This window comes from Phocoena phocoena, chromosome 1, assembly GCF_963924675.1.
Source record: "Phocoena phocoena chromosome 1, mPhoPho1.1, whole genome shotgun sequence".
NCBI classification, from domain to species: domain Eukaryota; kingdom Metazoa; phylum Chordata; class Mammalia; order Artiodactyla; family Phocoenidae; genus Phocoena; species Phocoena phocoena.
The window spans coordinates 74883363-74906364 of NC_089219.1; the positions used below are offsets into that span (position 1 = coordinate 74883363).

General features: G+C 41.7%; 1 protein-coding gene across 1 annotated transcript in view; it reads right to left on the reverse strand.

The window, feature by feature from the left end:
- Positions 1 to 2179: 2179 nt before the first annotated feature.
- The window catches only part of MCOLN2 (mucolipin TRP cation channel 2), a 45722-nt gene continuing 24899 nt past the window's right edge, over positions 2180 to 23002 (reverse strand). The window contains exons 9-13 of the mRNA XM_065873785.1: positions 21753 to 21854; positions 21524 to 21646; positions 6583 to 6789; positions 5091 to 5212; positions 2180 to 2727 (exon numbers count right to left, since the gene is read on the reverse strand). Coding sequence (XP_065729857.1) covers positions 2691 to 2727; positions 5091 to 5212; positions 6583 to 6789; positions 21524 to 21646; positions 21753 to 21854 — 591 coding nt within the window. The 3' untranslated portion in view covers positions 2180 to 2690. The remainder of the gene's footprint in view (positions 2728 to 5090; positions 5213 to 6582; positions 6790 to 21523; positions 21647 to 21752; positions 21855 to 23002) is intronic.

The window sequence follows — 23002 nt, forward strand, 5'->3', positions numbered from 1 at the left end:
TCAAAGCAAAGATCTTCCTGGCTGGCCCAGGTGATAGATTTGTACATTTGTAGACCGTGAAAGAAAAGCTTTTTGAAGATCTAACATTCACTGAGCACTTATAAGTCATGCCCTGCTCTACTCACTTTAAATTTGACTCATTTAATCCTTGCAAGCCCCACTTTACAGATGAGAAAACTGAGGCTGGTATGACCTGTCCAAGGAGACTTGAATAGTAGGAGGACAGGTACCCAGGCAGACTAAATGTCTTAACATCTTCACTCCTCCACGATCCCATGGAACCTACTTACAAACGTGGCAGAAAATCAAAAGAAAAGAATGGCTCAAGTTTCAATTCAGTGCCAGGCTTTGCATGAGTTACCTGACTTAAATGCCAATCCCACAGTTTAAGGTTTGTCATCATCACTTAGAAGCAGAAAGTAATTTGCCCACGGCCCCAAAGCTACAGGATAAACTGGGATTTTGACTCAAGTCTGTCTAGATGTCCTCCACGCCCATGATCTTTTCTACCACCCCAAGTCAACAGGCTTAAGGATGCCGCATCTGGCTTTCAGCAAGTCACTGCAAGCCAAGGAGGTACGTTCGAAAAGAACAGGAGATCCCATAATGAAACCAATAGGCAGAAAGAATGTGTCTCCTAACTTTCACAGTGAACTCTCCAAGTGGAGGCCTAGGGAAGGAGAGAAAGTGGATTGTCCCAGATGTGTCTATTAGCGGAGTTATGAGAAAACATTGTTCAATAAAATCCAAATAGATAATACAGTTGGCAAGGTGACAATTGTTTAAAATTATTAGAAAGAGAGAAAACAATGTTTCCACAGATACAGGGTAAACTTGAAAAAAGATTTTTCTTCCTGAAAGGGTTTTGTCCAGTTGGAAGGAAAAGAAATAAAAGGAAACATGAAAGCCAATAAAAGAAAAATATAAGCATAGAAGACCGTCATTAATCTTCACTTCAAATGGTAGTCACAGCGGCATCACAGCGGCAGATTACATAAAAGGCATTAATAGCAATTCTATTCAGAGATAAACGATGTACTGGGGGTATACTCAGAGGTGAATAAGTGATCTAACTGTACACTGATTTTGGAGTCATGGGAATGACCCTAGAACCACGGGTTAAATGGTTCTTAATTTAAAAATTGAGGGCTTCCCTGGTGGCACTGTGGTTGAGAGTCCGCCTGCTGATGGAGGGGACACGGGTTCGTGCCCCGGTCCGGGAAGATCCCACATGCCGTGGAGGGGCTGGGCCCGTGAGCCATGGCCGCTGAGGCTGCGCATCCGGAGCCTGTGCTCTGCAACAGAAGAGGCCACAACAGTGAGTGGCCCACGTACCGCAAAAAAAAAAAAAAAAAAAAATTGAATATAATTCTTGACATTTTTGGTAAGTAGTTTATAACTAAAATGATAATTTTAGCAAAGTGTTTTGTGTATAGACCTGAGTCACCCACCTACAGACTTTAATGGCCTTAACTGGAAGACTTTCCTGGCCTAGATTTGGTGTGGGCACATGAAGAAAGTATGGGGGCATGGAGAGAGGAGTGGGGCACCAGAGGGACTCTGGCAGGGGCTTGGTGGGGAGGAGGATAAAAAGAGGGAGAGCCCTGGGATGAGAGTCCTACTTAATTCAAACCCTACTCTTCACCAGTAAATTTAAAATAGGTGACCCCTAAAATAGCTCAGGTATGAACTAAATCTATGCATGAAGTGATCTTAATCTGAAGTCATTCTCATAAATATTTCTTGAATAACTAGCCCCTATATCTCCTTCACTGCTTTTAAGAAAGTGGGAAATCCCTTTTGGAGACCAGATAGCTGATAGAGATGTGATCCGAATTTTTCACTAAGTAGATGTTAAGAGACAATGCATTTTTAAAAAGTAGTAGGAGTTCCATATGTTATGATAAAAGTTAATTTAATTTATTTGGGAAAAAATACCATCTTCCTTGCTTGACAAGGGTAAATCCCCACCACGGTGGAGTTTGGTTGTTAAAATGAGTGACCACTGCTGTAGTATAATGTCCACATGTCATGTGTGTATAATCAACAATTAGCACAAGTTGTAACAAGGTGTCCAAATGACTGTTTCCAGTTTATCCCACTGACTTTGCCGATAGTTTCATATCATGCTGAGAAGACCACAGGAAAATAAGCCAAGAAATGTCCACCGCAAGAGGTCTTTTTGTTGATTTAAGTGTAATCTTTACAAGGCTTAACAGTTCTCCAGCTTTGAGTGCCTAAATCGTTACTGCACCAATTTCAGTTTTGTGCAGACCATGAATTAACAAATGTCTTCTAACCCAAGAATCACTTTTAAGACAAACCCGTATTTGATGATAAACTCATATCTTCAAATGCATGGCTTTAAATACCGTTGTTTTGCACGCTCTGAAATGTGATTTTTTTCCATCCCAACATTGTGATGTCATAAATTAAAAGACTAATACAGAATTTCACCGGCACTGCTCTATTACACCAATGCCCAGTAGTTGACTGTGGTCTATTCTTCATCATCCAAGTTTATAAAAAGGAAGTTTGAAACTTCAGTTCTATTCAGACAGCTCAGAGCCAGTCCCCTTTCCCACTCCGCAATCAGTATTTTTGGAAGTGCTGGTCCAAGCCATTTGGGGTCCCTCTTCATTGTCACTTGATACGGAGACCTGAACTCGATTATCTTCAGCAGGAGAATTTTAGTTAATAAGCATCAAGTGGTCATCGCTTCCATTCCTGTAATAGAAAGGAAGACAAGGAAAGAGAAAAGAGAACAATGGCTTGAAAATCTTTGAGACAGAACAGGAATACATACTCTATCATGTAGGCATACATAGGTTATTGACACGCTGAGTGTGACATTTAAGAGGAAGAAAACTTAAGAAGGACAATTTACATTATTGGGAGTTTGACTAGACGCTTTTGGTAATTTTGAGGAGTTGTCTACCCTCCATCTCCCTTTGACAAAGCTTCTCAATGGCTAGAACTGCAGATTGTCCTCCTTGTGGTAGAGAAAGGTTAACTCTGCATCTGCTCAACCAAGCACATCTCTCCCAAGAACCAGATCACATTAGAACTAGAAGAGGTTGCAGAGGCTACCTGTTCCACTCTGATGACACTGGAGGAACCAAGAGGTTTAGGAAAGGTCAGGGGACACATTCAGTAATTGGCAGGGTTCAAAACGAAAACTCAGGTGTTCTGACCATCAGGCTAGGGGCTCAGTCAACTATTCAAGGGAGAATCAGTCTGTGGGAGATTGAATCTGTGGTGGTTGCTGGACTGCTTGGTTGAAAAAGAGCAACCCGGCCATACTCCAGAGTAGGTGGAGCTGTGATAGCTGGGTTGTGTGTCATGGGCACTGGAGAGGGGCCCAGACACCAAGTCTTATGATGCCCTTATTCCCCAGGTTCCCTCAGTGAGGTCTGTCTCCAATACGTACTCTCCATTCATAGCCTTCCTCAATTTTATTCCATTCTTAGGTTTCCGGCTGTTAAACACATCCAGGTGTATTTAATTTTTGGTGATTTCAAAGCCATCACTTGTTCCAAGGCCCCAGTACAACCCATTTCCTTCATCAGGCCCTATGAACCTCATTGACTCTCTGCAGGGTCCATCCAGACCACCCTAGGTTCCAGGCTTTGATCTGATTATTCAGCTAAAACTGATCTAGCTGACTTCACCCATGACCACCTTCAGCCACTTCTGTTTTTGTTTTTGATATCCTCTTTTTTCAAAACTTTCAGCATCTTAGTTCTTCAGCTGATTTCCTTTGGTGGACTCTTCTGTTCCATTTAATCCTTTCATTCCTCACGATGGGCAGACCTGCCTCCGCACCAGGCACCCTCTCTACAACCCTTAGCATGTCTTAGGGAAGACTGTCTACTGACGTTGCTCTGTTCTTCTCACCGCTCAGGTCCGATCTTATCACTCAGTCTTCCAAGTTCACTCCTTAAATCTTTCACTCATCCCATATGGCTGCAAAGAAACCATTTAACAACCTCCCAGGGCTTTTTGTGAGGCCCAAAAATCAAACACCAAAACCTATCCATTACTTTCTAGAATTCACAACTACATTCTCAAATGCTTTTTTTTTTTTTTCTTTACAGTTAACTACATATTAGAAAAGCAACTTTGAGAGACTTTCCTTATAATACAAGGTGCCTCCTAGGAGGCAGCTGCCTATAAAGAAAAGTAATTTCCCTTTATCCTTGCTTCCATGGCAACACTTCAATGCTCTGAGAGGATAAACTGTGATTGTAAAAAACTTAACTCTTCTCAGAAGACCTCATTTCATACTTACCAGACATTCTTTGGAAATGCTCCAACATACCATTTCAAATCCCAAGTTGCAGTACGAATTGATTAACGGAAAATACATCCTGCGATTTTAAGTAGCAATTATGTTCTCCCATCTTCCTTCAGGAATCTGGTTTAGAGAATCCTTCTCGAAACACATGAGTAGGGGGGACTTGCAGTTAACAACCCCTACTCCTGACTTCAGATGAAAACAAACATGGGCATAATTAAGAAAATTATCCTCATCTGACCCCCTTTCAAGTCCCCAAGCCACTATGTGGAGGCTTTGCCACTGAGGTCCAGACTATTTTTGCACGTGCACTGATGAATGGCGAGCAAACAGCAGGTGATCAGCTGATTTGTGTTTGCAGCCAAGGACACGTATGGCTTCCTCTCAAGCGGGTTTCCTGCTCTGCTCAAGGAAGGTTATTTGTACTACAGATTGCGAAAAGGGGAAAACACCTTTGACGTTTCCAGAACTCCATCTCTAAAAAGAAGGGCTTTGACCTCTTCCTTTGGCCAGCTCAGTCTCTCGACTTCAGGGACATAGCTCATGCCTTCTCAAAACACTCTCATAATATTCCCAAGAGATTTCAACCATGTCATGTACCTTTCTACCTTGTTCTATAAGAAACAATTCATTTCTAAAGTCAATTACAGTGGGAGGAAAGCAAGGAGGGATGCATTATTTCCTCCAGTCAGCTGATTCCTGAGTGTAGCATTTGACCTGGGAGGACCCTTTGTTAAGGCAGCAGGGCGTCTCATCCCGGGAGCACAGAGACCCGACTGAACACAGTACTGACCTCCTCAGACAGCAGATGCAGGACAGGAAGGCTGATGACTCTTTCTGACACTTCTCTTTGCTACCACACTCCTTCAGGAATTCCTGAAGATCCGTGACAGGAAACCCATTCTGTTGGTATTTCTTTAAAAAGTACACAGTGTTGTTACCTTAGTTACACTGAGAGAAATTGCTTCTTGTCAACAAACCAAATCCATCTCTGCTAAAATAAAACTCTCCCACGTTGCTAGCACAGATCCAAGAACTGACATTAACAATGATCAATCGTCAATCAATCTATCAGTCCCTTGAAAGCCAAGCCAGGGTCACCATGGCTTGAACAGAGAGCCATCCAGAGGAAAACTCCAGAAATCAAGCCATGGTGGGGCAGGGGAGAGGTGTGTTAATTAAAGGAGTGAAGGAAATAGAAGTCTAAAGCTTTCATGTTAATTGCAAGACCAGGTAAGACCTTCTCTTCCCCACACTGCCCATAGAGTCTGGCTGGGAAGTAATCCCTATTTCCTCTACTTTTGTAGAAGTTGGTCACTTAGTGAGGTAGAAGGCAGTAGGTCCCTCCAAGCAGACATAAAGACCCTGAGAGACCCCTCCCCTCACACTTAGTGAGGTCATCCACCAGGTCACCGAGGCTTGGCGCACTCACGGGGACACGGCCGCGTCAAGGACAGGCTCCCACGGTGAGCAGGGCACTGCTCATCTCCCCATGGCCAGCCCCGCTGTGGAGCCAACCACCCATTCCCACAGGAACACGCATCTCCTTGCGCACAAAGTGCTCAGAAGTATTTTCAATGGACTGGCTTCTTCTGAGATAGTCTGAGAAGGGTTCAAGAAGAGGACAACACCCCAAGACATGGGACCCCTGGTTGCTCAGATGCTGGCCCCGAAACAGGATTTTCTGAGCATGACCATCTGCTGCGGAGACACCACTGCCCCCGAGGCAGCAGAGCTTCCTTTGTGCTACACATAAGTTAAATGGACCTAATCTGAAAGGACACACAACCCACCAGGTGGCTTAGGAAGGCAGGAGGCTAAACAGCCACAAAAGCCTTGGCTTTTAAAATGTAAAGGAAACCTGCACCACACGAGCGGCATCCAGTGTATGAGGTATGCCAATATCTGGACATTTGTCAGGATGACGGTCACCCCTTATCACTGAAACTTACTACTCAAAGTCTAAGTTCCGGGACAGGCAGGTACACCTGTCAGTGCCAAGACCAACAGCCCAACTACTTGATTTACCAAACTCAGCCCGTCTTTACCCATTTCCTTTCTCTTTCCCACCACACCTCCAAACCAATCCACTGGGCACCAGGGACAATGTCCTAAATGCATATTTAAATTAACCTCCAGCATCTAAAAAGTTTCTTTTCTACAAAACCTCAAAATCTAAGTAAAACTACAGTATTTTAAGTAAGTAAAATATTATAGTATTTTCCCATGTTCTGATCTATACAGAATTTGCAATCGTTTTTTGGCAGGAAATAATAACTGCTTACCTTAATGGTGTCATAAGAATCTGTAATAATTGCAATGAAAAGGCTGAGAATCATATATATGAAAAGACTGATGAAGGAATATAAATACAGGCGACTGAACAGCCACACCAAGAGGCTCTTCTGCTGGATGTGAGCAAAGGTCGCATACATGTCATCACCGTTGACCAGAGAAAACAAACACTCAGCAACTGTGTTCAGATTTTCAAACTGTGCAGGGGAGACCAAAAGTAGCTTTTGAGACATATTAGCCAAAGAAGCAGAGAAGTATCTAGTTAGCTGGTTTTGTTAAAGATGTTGCTGCCATTGTTATTAACATTCACTTTAGGGAATCTGGAATACCACGCGTAGGAAAGCGTTACTCAAAACTTTCCTCCACACTCACAAAGATCATCTCTTGACACTTCCCTCAGTTTTCTTCCTTTGCACGTTTTATATATTTGTGGTCATATCATCTAACAATTCTGGATCCAGATTCTTCTTTCTTTTCTATTTAACATAGTCTTATGTTATTCATACTTAGCATTTGTTAGATAATGGAACCACTCCTTGGAAATGTCAAATTTAACGATTTCCCTGTTGACATGCCAATCATGTTTGCTATTATAAAGAACAATGCAATGCACGATTCTTAGCATAATGTTTTTTTCCTATTACTGGGTCTAAGCAATTAACTTTTTCTTTTTTTTTTTGGTTGTGTTGGGTCTTCGTTGATGCATACAGGCTTTCTCTAGTTGCAGGCTTTCCCGAATCAGCTGCTCCTTTAACCCTGTCCTGTCTGAGCAAAGACCAGATGCCCTCAGGTGAACTACATGCAGAGGCGGGGTCAAATCCAAAGCTGAACCCCGAGAGCTGTGCGAACATAGAAGAGAAAGGGAAATCTCTCCCAGCAGCCTCAGGAGCAGCGGATTAAATCTCCACAATCAACTTGATGTACCCTGCAACTGTGGAATACCTGAATAGACAACGAATCATCCCAAACTGAGGAGGTGGACTTTGGGGGCAATGATATATATATATTTCCCATTTTCTCTTTTTGTGAGTGTGTATGTGTTTGCTTCTGTGTGTGATTTTGTCTGTATAGCTTTAGTTTTACCATTTGTCCTAGGGTTCTGTTTGTCCATTTGTTTTTTTTTTCTTTCTTTTATTACTTAAAAAATTTTTTTTCTTAATAATTATTTTTTATATTTTATTTTAATTACTTTATTTTATTTTATTTTATCTTTTCTTTCTTTCTTTTTTTCCTCCCTTTTATTCTGAGCCATGTGGAGGACAGGCTCTTGGTGCTCCAGCCAGGCATCAAGGCTGTGCCACTAAGGTGGGAGAGCCAAGTTCAGGACACTGGTCCACAAGAGACCTCCCAGCTCCACATAATATCAAATGTTAAAAATCTCCCAGAGATCTCCATCTCAACACCAAGACCCAGCTCCACTCAACGATCAGCAAGCTACAGTGCTGGACACGCTATGCCAAACAACTAGCGAGACAGGAACATAGCCCCACCCATTAGCAGAGAGGCTGCCTAAAATCATAATAAGGCCACAGACACCCCAAAACACACCACCAGACGTGGACCTGCCCAATAGAAAGACAAGATCCAGCCTCATCCACCAGAACACAGGTACCAGTCCCCTCCACCAGGAAGCCTACACAACCCACTGAACCAACCTTAGCCATTGGGGACAGACACCAAAAACAACGGGGACTGCAAACCTGCAGCCTGCGAAAAGGAGACGCCTAACACAGCAAGATAAGCAAAATGAGAAGACAGAGAAACACAGAGCAGATGAAGGAGCAAGATAAAAACCCACCAGACCTAACAAATGAAGAGGAAATAGGCAGTCTACCTGAAAAAGAATTCAGAGTAATGATAGTAAAGATGATCCAAAATCTTGGAAATAGAATGGAGAAAATACAAGAAACGTTTAACAAGGACCTAGAAGAATAAAGAGCAAACAAACAGGGATGAACAATACAATAAATGAAATTAAAAATTCTCTAGAAGGGATCAATAGCAGAATAACTGAGGCAGAAGAACGGATAAGTGACCTGGAAAATAAAATCGTGGAAATAACTACTGCAGAGCAGAAAAAAGAATGAAAAGAATTGAGAACAGTCTCAGAGACCTCTGGGACAACATTAAATGCACCAACATTCAAATTATAGGGTTCCCAGAAGAAGAAGAGAAAAAGAAAGGGACTGAGAAAATACTTGAGGAGATTAAAGTGGAAAACTTCCCTAATATGGGAAAGGAAATAGTTAATCAAGTCCAGGAAGAACAGAGAGTCCCATACAGGATAAATCCAAGGAGAAACACGCCAAGAGACATATTAATCAAACTATCAAAAATTAAATACAAAGAACAAATATTAAAAGCAGCAAGGGAGGGCTTCCCTGGTGACACAGTGGTTGAGAGTCCGCCTGCCGATGCAGGGGACACGGGTTCATGCCCCAGTCGGGGAAGATCCTGCAGGCCGTGGAGTGGCTGGGCCCGTGGGCCATGGCCGCTGAGCCTGCGCGTCCGGAGCCTGTTCTCTGCAACGGGAGAGGCCACAACAGTAAGACACCCGCGTACCGCAAAAAAAAAAAAAAAAAGCAGCAAGGGAAAAACAACAAATAACTCATAAGGGAATCCCCATAAAGTTAACAGCTGGTCTTTCAGCAGAAACTCTGCAAGCCAGAAGGGAGTCACAGGACATATTTAAAGTGATGAAGGAGAAAAACCTACAACCAAGATTACTCTACCCAGCAAGGATCTCATTCATATCTGATGGAGAAATTAAAACCTTTACAGACAAGCAAAAGTTAAGAGAATTCAGCACCATCAAACCAGCTTTACAACAAATGCTAAAGGAACTTCTCTAGGCAGGAAAAACAAGAGAAGGAAAAGACCTACAATAACAAACCCCAAACAATTAAGAAAATGGGAATAGGAACATATATATCAATAATTACCTTAAATGTAAATGGATTAAATGCTCCAACCAAAAGACATAGATTGGCTGACTGGATACAAAAACAAGACCCATATATATGCTGTCTACCAGAGACCCACTTCAGACCTAGGGACACATATAGACTGAAAGTGAGGGGATGGAAAAAGATTCCATGCAAATGGAAGTGAAAAGAAGGCTGGAGTAGCAATTCTCATATCAGACAAAATAGACTTTAAAACAAAGACTATTACAAGAGACAAAGAAGGACACTACATAGTGATCAAGGGATCAATCCAACAAGAAGATATAACAATGGTAAATATTTAGGCACCCAACATAAGAGCAACTCAATACATAAGGCAAATACTGACAGCCATAAAAGGGGAAATCAACAGTAACACAATCATAGTAGGGGACTTTAACACCCCATTTTCACCAATGGACAGATCATCCAAGATGAAAATAATAAGGAAACACAAGCTTTAAATGATACATTAAACAGGATGGACTTAATTGATATTTATAGGACATTTCATCAAAAACAACAGAATACACATTCTTCTCAAGTGCTCATGGAACATTCTCCAGGATAGATCATACCTTGGGTCACAAATCAAGCCTTGGTAAATTTAAGAAAATTGAAATCGTATCAAGTATCTTTTCTGACCACAACACTACGAGACTAGATATCAATTACAGGAAAAAGTCTGTAAAAAACAAAAACACATGGAGGCCAAAAAACACACTACTTAATAACCAAGAGTTCACTGAAGAAATCAAAGAGGAAATCAAAAAATACCTAGAAACATATGACAATGAGAACACGATGACCCAAAACCTATGGGATGCAGCAAAAGCAGTTTTCAGAGGGAAATTTATAGCGATACAATCCCACCTTAAGAAACAAGAAACATCACAAATAAACAACCTAACCTTACACCTAAAGCAATTAGAGAAAGAAGAACAAAAATGCCCCAAGGTTAGCGGAAGGAAAGAAATCATAAAGATCAGATCAGAAATAAATGAAAAAGAAATGAAGGAAACGATAGCAAAGATCAATAAAACTAAAAGCTGGTTCTTTGAGAGGATAAACAAAATTGTTAAACCATTAGCCAGACTCATCAATAAAAAAAGGGAGAAGACTCAAATCAAGAGAATTAGAAATGAAAAAGGAGAAGTAACAACTGACACAGCAGAAATACAAAGGATCATCAGAGATCACTACAAGCAACTGTGTGCCAATAAAATGGACAACCTGAAAGAAATGGACACATTTTTAGAAATGCACAACCTTCCAAGACTGAACCAGGAAGAAATAGAAAATATGAACAGACCAAACACATGCACTGAAAGTGAAACTGTGATTAAAAATCTTCCAACAAACAAAAGCCCAGGACCAGAGGGCTTCACAGGAGAATTCTATCAAACATTTAGAGAAGAGCTAACACCTATCCCTCTCAAACTCTTCCAAAATACAGCAGAGGGAGGAACACTCCCAAATTCCTTCTACGAGGCCACCATCACCTTGATACCAAAACCAGACAAGGATGTCACAAAGAAAGAAAACTACAGGCCAATATCACTGATGAACATAGACGCAAAAATCCTCAACAAAATACTAGCAAACAGAATCCAACAGCACATTAAAAGGATCATACACCATGATCAAGTGGGGTTTATTCCAGGAATGCAAGGATTCTTCAATATACGCAAATCTATCAATGTGATAAACCATATTAACAAATTGAAGGAGAAAAACCTGATCATCTCAATAGATGCAGAGAAAGCTTTTTTTTTTTTTTTTTTTTTAAATTTATTTTATTTTATTCATTTTGGGCTGTGTTGGGTCCTCGCTGCTGCACGCGGGCTCCCCCTAGCTGCGGTGAGCAGGGGCTACTCTCGTTGCAGAGCATGGGCTCTAAGCACGCCTGCTCCAGTAATTGTAGCTTGTGGGCTCCAGAGCACAGGCTCAGTAGTTGTGGCACATGGGCTCAGCTGCTCCATGGCACACGGGATCCTCCCAGACCCAGAGAAAGCTTTTGACAAAATTCAACACCCATTTATGATAAAAACCCTGCAGAAAGTAGGCATAGAGGGAACTTTCCTCAACATAATAAAGGCCATATATGACAAGCCCACAGCCAACATCATCCTCAATGGTGAAAAACTGAAAGCATTTCCACTAAGATCAGGAACAAGACAAGGTTGCCCACTCTCACCACTCTTATTCAACATAGTTTTGGAAGTTTTAGCCACAGCAATCAGAGAAGAAAAGGAAATAAAAGGAATCCAAATTGGAAAAGAAGAAGTAAAGCTGTCACTGTTTGCAGATGACATGATACTATACATAGAGAATCCTAAAGATGTTACCAGAAAACTACTAGAGCTAATCAATGAATTTGGTAAAGTAGCAGGATACAAAATTAATGCACAGAAATCTCTGCCATTCCTATATACTAATGATGAAAAATCTGAAAGTGAAATCAAGAAAACACTCCCATTTACCATTGCAACAAAAAGAATAAAATATCTAGGAATAAACCTACCTAAGGAGAGAAAAGACCTGTATGCAGAAAATTACAAGACACTGATGAAGGAAATTAAAGATGATACAAATAGATGGAGAGATATACCATGTTCTTGGATTGGAAGAATCAACATTGTGAAAATGACTCTACTACCCAAAGCAATCTACAGATTCAATGCAATCCCTATCAAACTACCACTGGCGTTTTTCACAGAACTAGAACAAAAAAGTTCACAATTTGTATGGAAACACAAAAGACCCCGAATAACCAAAGCAATCTTGAGAATGAAAAACGGAGCTGGAGGAATCAGGCTCCCTGACTTCAGACTATAAGACAAAGCTACAGTAATCAAGACAGTATGGTAGTGGCACAAAAACAGAAAGATAGATCAATGGAACAGCATAGAAAGCCCAGAGATAAACCCACACACATATGGTCACCTTATCTTTGATAAAGGAGGCAGGAATGTACGGTGGAGAAAGGACAGCCTCTTCAATAAGTGGTGCTGGGAAAACTGGACAGGTACATGTAAAAGTATGAGATTAGATCACTCCCTAACACCATACACAAAAATAAGCTCAAAATGGATTAAAGACCTAAATGTAAGGCCAGAAACTATCAAACTCTTAGAGGAAAACATAGGCAGAACACTCTATGACATAAATCACAGCAAGATCCTCTTTGACCCACCTACTAGAGAAATGGAAATAAAAACAAAAATAAACAAATGGGACCTAATGAAACTGAAAAGTTTTTGCACAGCAAAGGAAACCGTAAATAAGACGAAAAGACAGCCCACAGAATGTGAGAAAATATTTGCAATGAAGCAACTGACAAAGGATTAACCTCCAAAAATTACAAGCAGCTCATGCAGCTCAACATTGAAAAAGCAAACAACCGAATCCAATAATGGGCAGAAGACCTAAATAGACATTTCTCATAAGAAGATATACAGATTGCCAACAGACATATGAAAGAATTCTCAACATCATGAATCTTTAGAGAAATGCAAATCAAAACTACACTGAGATATCATCTCACACCGTTCAGAACGGCCATCATCAAATAATCTACAAACAATAAATGCTGGAGAGGGTGTGGAGAAAAGGGAACCCTCTTACACTGTTGGTGGGAATGTAAATTGATACAGCCACTATGGAGAACAGTATGGAGGTTCCTTAAAAGACTACAAATAGAACTACCATACGACCCAGCAATCCCACTACTGGGCATATACCCTGAGAAAACCATAATTCAAAGAGTCATGTACCAAAATGTTCATTGCAGCTCTATTTACAATAGCCAGGACATGGAAGCAACCTAAGTGTCCATCAACAGATGAATGGATAAAGAAGATGTGGCACATATATACAATGGAATATTACTCAGCCATAAAAAGGAACGAAACTGAGTTATTTGTAGTGAGGTGGATGGACCTAGAGTCTGTCATACAGAATGAAGTAAGTCAGAAAGAGAAAACCTAATACCATATGCTAACACATATATATGGAATCTAAAACAAAAACAAAAATGTCATGAAGAACCTAGGGGCAAGATGGGAATAAAGACACAGACCTACTAGAGAATGGACTTGAGGGTACGGGGAGGGGGAAGGGTAAGATGGGACAATGTGAGAGAGTGGCATGGACATATATACGCTACCAAACGTAAAATAGATAGCTTGTGGGAAGCAGCCGCATAGCACAGGGAGATCAGCTGGGTGCTTTGTGACCACCTAGAGGGGTGGGATAGGGAGGGTGAGAGGGAGGGTGACGCAAGAGGGAAGAGAAAAGGGGATATATGTATATGTATAACTGATTCACTTTGTTATAAAGGAGAAACTAACACACCATTGTAAAGCACTTATACGGTAATAAAGATGTTAAAAAAATAAAAAATAAAAATAAATTCCAGAACAACAACAACAAAAAGACAAGGGACAGTATCTAATCTGGGTTTCTAAATGGTAACCACGGCTTGTGAAGATCTCCTAGAATGAGAACAGCCCAGGGCCTGGACGCCAGTGAGAGTGAGTGCAGGGGCCCAGGACTGCAAGGAATCCACAGGAAACTGAGGAGGAAACTGGAGAGAAAGTAAGTCCAGAAGGGGGCGGGGGAGGGATCTCTGCTGGACTCAGTTCTAGACGAGGCGAGTTTGAAGGGCCAGGTAGAAGCGGTGACATGAGGTAGTTAGCTGGAGGCTGACTGAACACGTGACAGCCCTGAAGGGCAGAGCTGAGCAGGGGCCGGTGTGGAATGTCCCCGGAATCCCTCAGCCCCCATCTGGCTTACGTGGTTGACAAATGACTGCCACATCGACTAAAAGCAAACAGCAGGTGCTTAATGAATGAACATCTCTGGGGTCAGAGGGTTAAATATTAGATGAATGCGAAAAACTTCTATGTAAAGAATGATAATGACTTAATAGGCAAAAGGCAATATAGTTTTCAGAAACGCAGATGCAACAAGTTACTGTAGAGTTGTGAACCAATTCTGTCCTTAGTGGTGGGGGCCTATACATCCATCAGGTCAGTAAGTGTGGCTTTGGGGGCAGCCAAGTCCCTCATGAATGTCTCTGGGACATTTCCAGTTGGCAGTCGTGCTACTAGTTCACATGCAACACAATAAAACCTCCTACCACCTGAACCCAGAAAACGTGCTGTCCTTCCAAATTTCCCTATTTCTGTCAGTGATTCCAGTCTCCTACCAAAGAAAAATTACTCCAAAATAATCAAGTGCTTAAAACTGTGTGTCGCTTATATGTGGAATCTAGAATATGACACAAAGGAACCTATCTACAAAGCAGACTCATGGACATAGAGAAAAGACTTGTGGTTGCCAAGGGGGAGGGATGGAGTAGGGGGTTTGGGTTAGCAGATGTAAGCTACTATATAGAGAATGGATAAACAAAAAGGTCCTACTATATAGCACAGAGAACTATATTCATTATGCTGTGATAAACCATAGTGGAAAAGAATATTGAAAAAAGAATGTATATATATGTATAACTGAATCACTTTGCTGTACAGCAGAGATTAACACAATATTGCAAATCAACTATATTTCAATTTAAAAAACACAAAACTGTGTGTTGAATCCATTTATCTTCGCTGCTCTACAATCCAATAAGTTCTGTCTATTCCTATGATGCTTCTCTGACCCACTCTTTCTACTCCATAAAAAAAAAAACAAAAAGGGACTTCCCTGGTGGCACAGTGGTTAAGAATCCGCCTGCTAACGCAGGGGACACGGGTTCAAGCCTTGGTCCGAGAAGATCCCAAATGCCGTGGAACAACCAAGCCCGTGTGCCACAACTACTGAGCCTGCGCTCTAGAGCCCATGAGCCACAACTACTGAAGCCCGTGTGCCTAGAGCCCATGCTCTGCAACAAGAGAAGCCACCACAATGAGAAGCCTGTGCACTGCAATGAAGAGTAGCCACCGCTGGCATGGACTTATACACACTACCAAATGTAAAACAGATAGCTAGCGGGAAGCAGCCGCATAGCACAGGGAGATCAGCTCGGTGCTTTGTGACCATCTAGAGGGGTGGGATGGTGAGAGTGGAAAGGAGACACAAGAGGGAGCAGATATGGGGATATATGTATATGTATAGCTGATTCACTTTGTTATAAAGCAGAAACTCACACACCATTGTAAAGCAATTATACTCCAATAAAGTTGTTAAAAAAAAGAGTAGCCCTCGCTCGCCGCAACTAGAGAAAGCCTGCACACAGCAATGAAGATCCAACACAGCCAAAAATAAATAAATAAATGAATTTATAAAACAAAATACTGTACGTTGAATCCATTTATCTTCCCTGCTCTACAATCTAATAAGGTCTGTCCGTTCCTATGATGTTTCTCTGACCCACTCTTTCTACTCCACTCTGATGTCAACACTTACATACTTATTACAGAAACCTCCAAGGAAGCCTTCTTTACTTCAGCCTCTTCAGCTTCCAGTCCAAGCTGCAGTAAAATCTAAACTTCAGAGAATATAGCCTTCAAGGTCATGTCTCTTGCTTAACAATATTCAAAGTGCGGAGGCAAAGCAGAAATCCAAACCAAGAAGTTTGGAGTAAGGTTCCTCCTTTGTGTGGCCTCATTCCATCCCTTCATGGCAGTATTAACATCCTGTGTGTGCCCCCCTTCTCTCACAACACCCAGACATCTTCTCTGTCTTTAAATCATGGGATTTATTCTCTTCATCTGGTATGTTCGTTGTTGTCTGTGTCCGATGAAGCCAACGTTGAAGGGCCATTTCAAAGTCTGCATCAAGACAGACTGCCCTGGCAGCTCTAGTCTGCTCTCTGTGTCAGTAAGAACCACAGAGGAAACTACTGGTTGGTCTTCTGTTTGTTCTCTACACGCTTCTCTGTACCCCAACCAACAAGCAAACACCAGGTCCTACCCTCCCTACTCCATGGCTGGATGCATGGGGTAAAGTCTGTAACCAAGGGAGAGTACATAAATGTACCCCAAACAAGGATCATGCCCATGGTCTTGCATCAGCAGCAACTCTGAACAGCAGTACTAAAGTCGCTCTCTACAGAGCTCTGGAGGGAACATCCATCCGAGCAAATCACTTATTAATATGCAGATAATTTACCAGTAAGACAGCCAGTTCCCAGACTAAATAGTTTCCATCCCCACCACTAGCCTTAAGACAATGAAATTCAAGTTGGTTTCTATGGATGTCAATTACAACTCTGACAGCACCATCAATAATTCATATTTCTCAGAGTTTCTTTTGGAATCTGGCCAATTCCTTTCTGTAGTGTCAAGAACCCCTACAAGTCTGTGTTTCGGGTTCCAGAATTGCAAGTTGGTGGGCACAAAGCAAATTCATCCCTTAGTTTCCTGTGTAGTTACTTAGAATCAGTCTAGATACAAAATCCATCTCAGCATTAACGTTATTCACCTCCCTCTCCTCTGGGCATGGGAGATTTATTTTAACCCACCAAAAAGTTAAACAGAGACCCAATAAGGTAAGTAATTGGAACATACTCTTATCATTTCGTCCCACAAGAAGTGGCTGTGAGCCAGTTCCAGTGGCCAAAATCCATAATAGAAATCAGCTTTTAAAATACCCAAGGTGGAGAACAGTATGGAGATTCCTTAAAAAACTAAAAATAGAGTTACCATATGATCCAGCAATCCCACTACTGGGCATATATCCCGAGAAAACTCTAATTTGAAAAGACACGTGCACTCCAATGTTCATAGCAGCTCTATTTACAATAGCCAGGACATGTAAGCAACCTAAGTGCCATCAACAGATGAATGGATAAAGAAGATGTGGTGTATATATATATATACAATGAAATATTACTCAGCCATAAAAAAGAATGAAATAATGCCACTTGCAGCAACATGGATGGACCTAGAGATTATCATACTAAGTGAAGTAAGTCAGACAGAGAAAGACAAATACTACATGATATCACTTATATGTGGAATCTAAAATATGATACAAATGAACTCATTTACAAAACAGAAATAGATTCACAGACACAGAAAACAAACTTATGGTTACCAAAGGGGAAAGGCTCGGGGGCGGGGGAGAAATTAGAAATTTGGAATTAACAGATACATGCTACTATATATAAACCAGATAAACAATAAGGACCTACTGTATAGCACAGAGAACTATATTCAATATCTTATAATAATGTATAATGGAAAAGAATCTGAAAAAGAATACGTGTGTGTGTGTGTGTGTAACTGAATCACTTTGCTGTACACTTGAAACACTGTAATCAACTATACTTCAATAAAAAAAAATTAGAGACTAAAAAAAAAATACCCAAGGTAAGGAGAAATACGGTCCTAATGCGCTTCTGGTCTAGAAGGACTGCATTCATAGGAAATTGTTTTTTGGTTCTTACAAGCTTGTAAGTCCTTGGAAAGCAGATACTGTTGTGTCTCTGTTTCTGGTTCATTCAGCAAACTTGCTGAGTCCTTACCATGCTCTATGCACCACACTCAACACGGGCAATACAAAGAGCAATAATCCATGGTCCCTGCCCTCCAAGAACCTGGGCTAGAAGAACCCGACAGAATTTGGTGCACAGTAGACATTTAATAAATATTAAATGAATATCTCCATAAAGGGTCCTCCCAGGTTCCAGAGGAACACAGTGAGAACCCAAGCATTTGTTCCACAAATGATAATTTTGCAGTTGAGCCAAAAAGAACTTTCATTTGAATGAAAACATAACCTGCAATGGCTTATGTCAGAGAATGACATAAAAATTTGCTTCAAGAGCTGGTGCTAAGAACCTCACGCAGCCTTCAGATGAAACGTTTTAACCAGCTAATAGTTGTTTTGAATAAGAGAGGTGCTTGGCTAAAAGCAGAGGCCTTGAAAGCACAAATGTAACACGGGTGCTGCTGAACTTTTACCAGGGGCATCAGCCAAGTCCAACGATTTTTCAGTGCTTTGCCTTCTCATCTGTAAAATGGAGACAATGAACGCAAGACAATGATTTATTCCTCGGAAAGTCCTCGGGGAAACGTCAAAGCCACATGAGAGTAATGTTCCTCCTTTCCTCATCTTGAATTATTAAACATCAACAGTCTCCAGCCCGCCGTGCCCAGACATTTTGAAAGGGCGCTGTGCCAACACCCATTAGTGCTGGAGTCAACATTGGTGGGACACTTCTTGTATTTTTATACTCTTTCAGTTGAACCATTGAAATCCGATGTCTAATCGGAAAATTCGAAGCTGAAATGTGAGATTCCTGCTGCCATACAAACAGCAGAGGGTGAAATTCTAGTTTTCCCGATACCTCCTCTTTAGAGTTTTTTGTTTGTTTTTTTAAAGAAAGAGTTAGCTTCCACACCCAAGCTAGCTGTGGTTCTAGAAATTCTAGAAAATGCTCACTATGGTGCTGTTTTTCAAGGCTCCAGGCAATCCTGAAGGTCCTCTGATTCAACAGATACTGACTGACTGGCAGAACCTGAAAATTCCGACAAGTTGGGTTAATTTGGAGAGGGACGTGCAGGGGCAGTAAACATTTCTAACTTCAGACTCAAAGAAGAAGTAACACAGAGAAGAAAAGCACATAAGTCCGGATCCAGACTGAAGGTTTTCTCATCCTACTGACGAGTGCATTCACTGAATTAACTCAACTCTGCATTTCCGCAATATATCAGCCTGGCTAGAGCTGGGAGACAGAAGCCATAAACAGACCTGCTAGACAACCCCAGAGATACAGTTCTTATCTCTCTACTCCTCGGGGGGAGAAGTGAAAGGCTGGCATTAAGTAAGAGACACAAGTCAAGAGGTGAAACGTCCAATATGGCAGCCACCAACTACAGGTGCTTATGGAGCATCTGATTTGCAGCCAGTCCAAAGTGACATATGCTGTCGGGATAAAATATACACCACATCTCAAAGACTAAGTACCTAAAACAAGGAATGTAAAATATCTCAATGTTTTATATTGCATACAGGCTGAAGTAATATTTTAATTATATTGGGTTAAATAAAATATATAATGAAAATCAATTTCATTTGTTTCTTTAAAAAATTTTTTTAATGTGACTACTAGAAAATTTACAAGGATAGACATGGCTCGGACAGAACTGAACATATGAAAATGCAGTCAGACTCACAAAGCAAACAACATCGTTGTTCACAAGGTAACCTTGATGCAAAGAAATAAGACTGATTACTTGGCTTTCCTCTCACGGCTGATCTACTCTTGAGTCAGACTGAATGCTCTCTTGTAATGGTCTGTTTTAGATAATACCAAGAAAAGAAGAAAAGCCCTACAGGGTATTGCTCAAAGCATGTGTATTAGGGTCAAGCAGACCTGGGTGTGCGTCCTATCTCTGCCATTCACTAACTATACAACCTCAGGAAAATTAACATATTAAGATCGCTATTTTCTGTCAAAGGATATTTCCCCACAGGGCTACTGGAAGGGTTAACCTCGCAAGGGAGGTAAAGAACATGGGCACCATACCTATCTAGCACACAGCACTTCAGAATGGTAGCTAGTTTAGTGAAATTCAAGCAACATTTTCTGAGCACCCTCCAAAATAATGATGGCGTAGGGAAGGCGCAGGGCCACGGAGATAAGGACCACTTGATTCACTGGCCTCGGAGGCTCAGTATTTATGCCGCGTGGTGCAACACTGCCCTCTAGTGGCAAAAATGTGGCAAAGCATCCAGACCATAAAACAAGCGAGGAAGAAAAACGTAAATTTTCCTGGGCACTAAGACAGTTCTCCGGATCAGAGAGATAACATCGAAGAACAATTTTTACTCATGAGTCACCTTTAAAGCAGTGGAATGGAACTGGAAAGCAATAATATTACCAAGATTTACTATTAACCCAGAGATGGGCACTTTGTTGATTATACAGTTTCTCAGGTAGGAAAACGGGTAATTCTCTTTGGACGTACTAAATGAAACACTTAAAGAGGAGCAAGCCTGGGTGCATGCCAAGTTACTAAGATTTATTTTAGTAGGACAATACCGAACGTTTGAGTTTTGTGGACTGCTCGATTTTTGTGAAGAGTTTGTAAACTAGATTCGACCGTGTTTTGTTTAATGCAACGATCAAGGTCAAAACTTAAGGCCGAGCTGTTATACCAGCATCATTATATTTTTACTTCTCTCCTGGTACAGCACCTAAGCCAAGATAACAGTACTCTGGGCTATTGACGAGATTAAATGAGAGAGAAGAGAGAAATGCTTAGTATAGCATCAAGTGTTAGCTGCTATTAGTTTTATTTTTGTTGTTCTGACTGCCAGAGGCCCATGGAAGAAAAACTGTGAGATGCAGTCATTGCTTTTCCTTTTTTTGGTTTGAAAACAAGGCCTACCTCATTTCATTTCCTGCTATATCTTTGAATCAAATTTATCATTTTAAAACAAGAACAGCTGAACATAACTTTGATGTCCTTGAGCTTATGATACTGACTGAAGTCCAACAATCGTTTAGAATTCAGATACTGACCTTTAATAAGGCACTAAGAGGACACTGAAATCAAAACCACCTGCAAAGGCAAGATGTGTTATCATTTTAATCATAAACCTAACATGGTCATTCTGGCCAGTCTTTATCCTCCTCCAGTCTCCTCAGTTAATTTGGATGAAACCCTTAATACTTTGAATTAGAAAGATGTTGTAATACTTTTCCTCATTTAATTTTCATTTTTATGACAGTGATCTCACGTCCAAACACTTCTTACTTGGTGACTGGCTGGGTTCATAGGTGATCCCCTAAGCCAGACCCAGACAACCATGAAACGTGCTTTCTGGTTCCCTGCAGTTCTTGTTTCAATATCCCGAAGCCACTTCAATATCCGGAAAAGGGAAAGAAAAAGAAAACCGATGCAAAGATACATGCTTACTGATGTCCAGGTTACGTGCTGGAGAAACGTGGGATGAAGGTCAGTGCTGGAAACCCACATTTAAGGGTCTCAAGTGCTTCACGTGTAGAAGGAAGAATGAGGCTACACACCTTGTCGTGATATGGTCCTAAGACAATCCAGCCGCAGAAGGTGTAACCCAGATAGATCATACCGGCACACGCGCAGAAGCGAAGAACTTTTGGCAGTGAGGCTTGCATTGTTAAAATGAGCACCTGAAAAACATCAGCACAACGTGGGTGGGGAATTAAAAAGTAGCTACTAGAGCCCAAAGAAATGGACCTCAACCCCAGTGGTGCTACCCAACAGCCACATCCTTACATTATATGCTTGGAAGTAACCCAAGTATCTGATGACGCCAACCCAGACGAAGAGCGTAGATGTTCCAAGCAAAATGCTGCACAGATCGTAATTTGTGAGGTTCTAGGGAATGAAAAGACAGGCATGAGTAAAATATTCTACTCCACTCAGCTTACGAATCTCACTTTAAAACTGACAAGAATGGACCGCCTGCCTCTCTACAGTGATTCTGAGAGTTTTTACACTGAAGAAGGAAATAATAGAGAGCACAAATTCCAAATGTGTTCCTCACTTCCTTTTAGTATTAAGATTGGTTGAACTGAATTCTTGGTCAAATAATACCCTGAAATAGAAATTGCATTTACCACTGACCTAGGCACTAAAGCACATAAACTAATGGTGTTTGTTAAATATCAAACAATACCTTTCAGCTACTTTTGAAAGAACGCTCCAGCGTGATTTGCCAACAGTTCCTGCTCTCAAGGACTCTAACTGAGGAGACGCACACACAAGCGTAATTCTAATACAATACACTGTGTGCAGTGAGAGACACAATGCCGGGCTTGTCATGGAGGGCTTCCCGAGGGCGTGACCCCAGAGCAGTGCTGGGCCTGGAGGACAGGCTAGGGGAGTCTTGCAAGCAAACGGAGAGAGGCTGAACAGGGCCCAGTGCTGAGAGCCTGCAAGACGGGCCAGAGGGGCGGCACTTAAGGGTCAGGGAGAGCGAGGGCGGGAGGGGAAGGCAATGAGGCAGCTGCTGCGATCGGGGTCAGAGAGGAAGACGACCTGAAGGAAGCCGAAGCAGTCAGGGTGGACAAGACGGAGGTACCTCGAGGTCAGGAGGGAAAGCTGGTAAGATTTGCTAGCTGACGGCGGAGCACGGAGGAGAGAAGTCAAGACTCAGGAGACTACATCGACTAAGTTACCCAAAGAGCCAGGAGCCTAGAGGCACTCAAATATTCCTGCCCTTGCGCCACCCATCCGAGCCCCCATCACTCATGGATGGGCACCTCGGCTCTTGACGTGATTGGTTCAGGGGCCAGCTGCTGCTTTTGCAACTTAAACAAAAACAAAGCCCGCCCAAACAACCAGTCTTCTCAAACTTCAGTTTCTATTCTGAAGATGCTGTCAAGTTTCCTAGAGGCTATTCGTAGGAGTATCACCTTCCACAGAACATCCGCTTCTTCATTTTCCCTTCATGAGAAACCAAGTCAGAGGAGGCACTGCATATCTTACAGTATTTGAGACCATCCAGAAGAACAGAAAGAAGG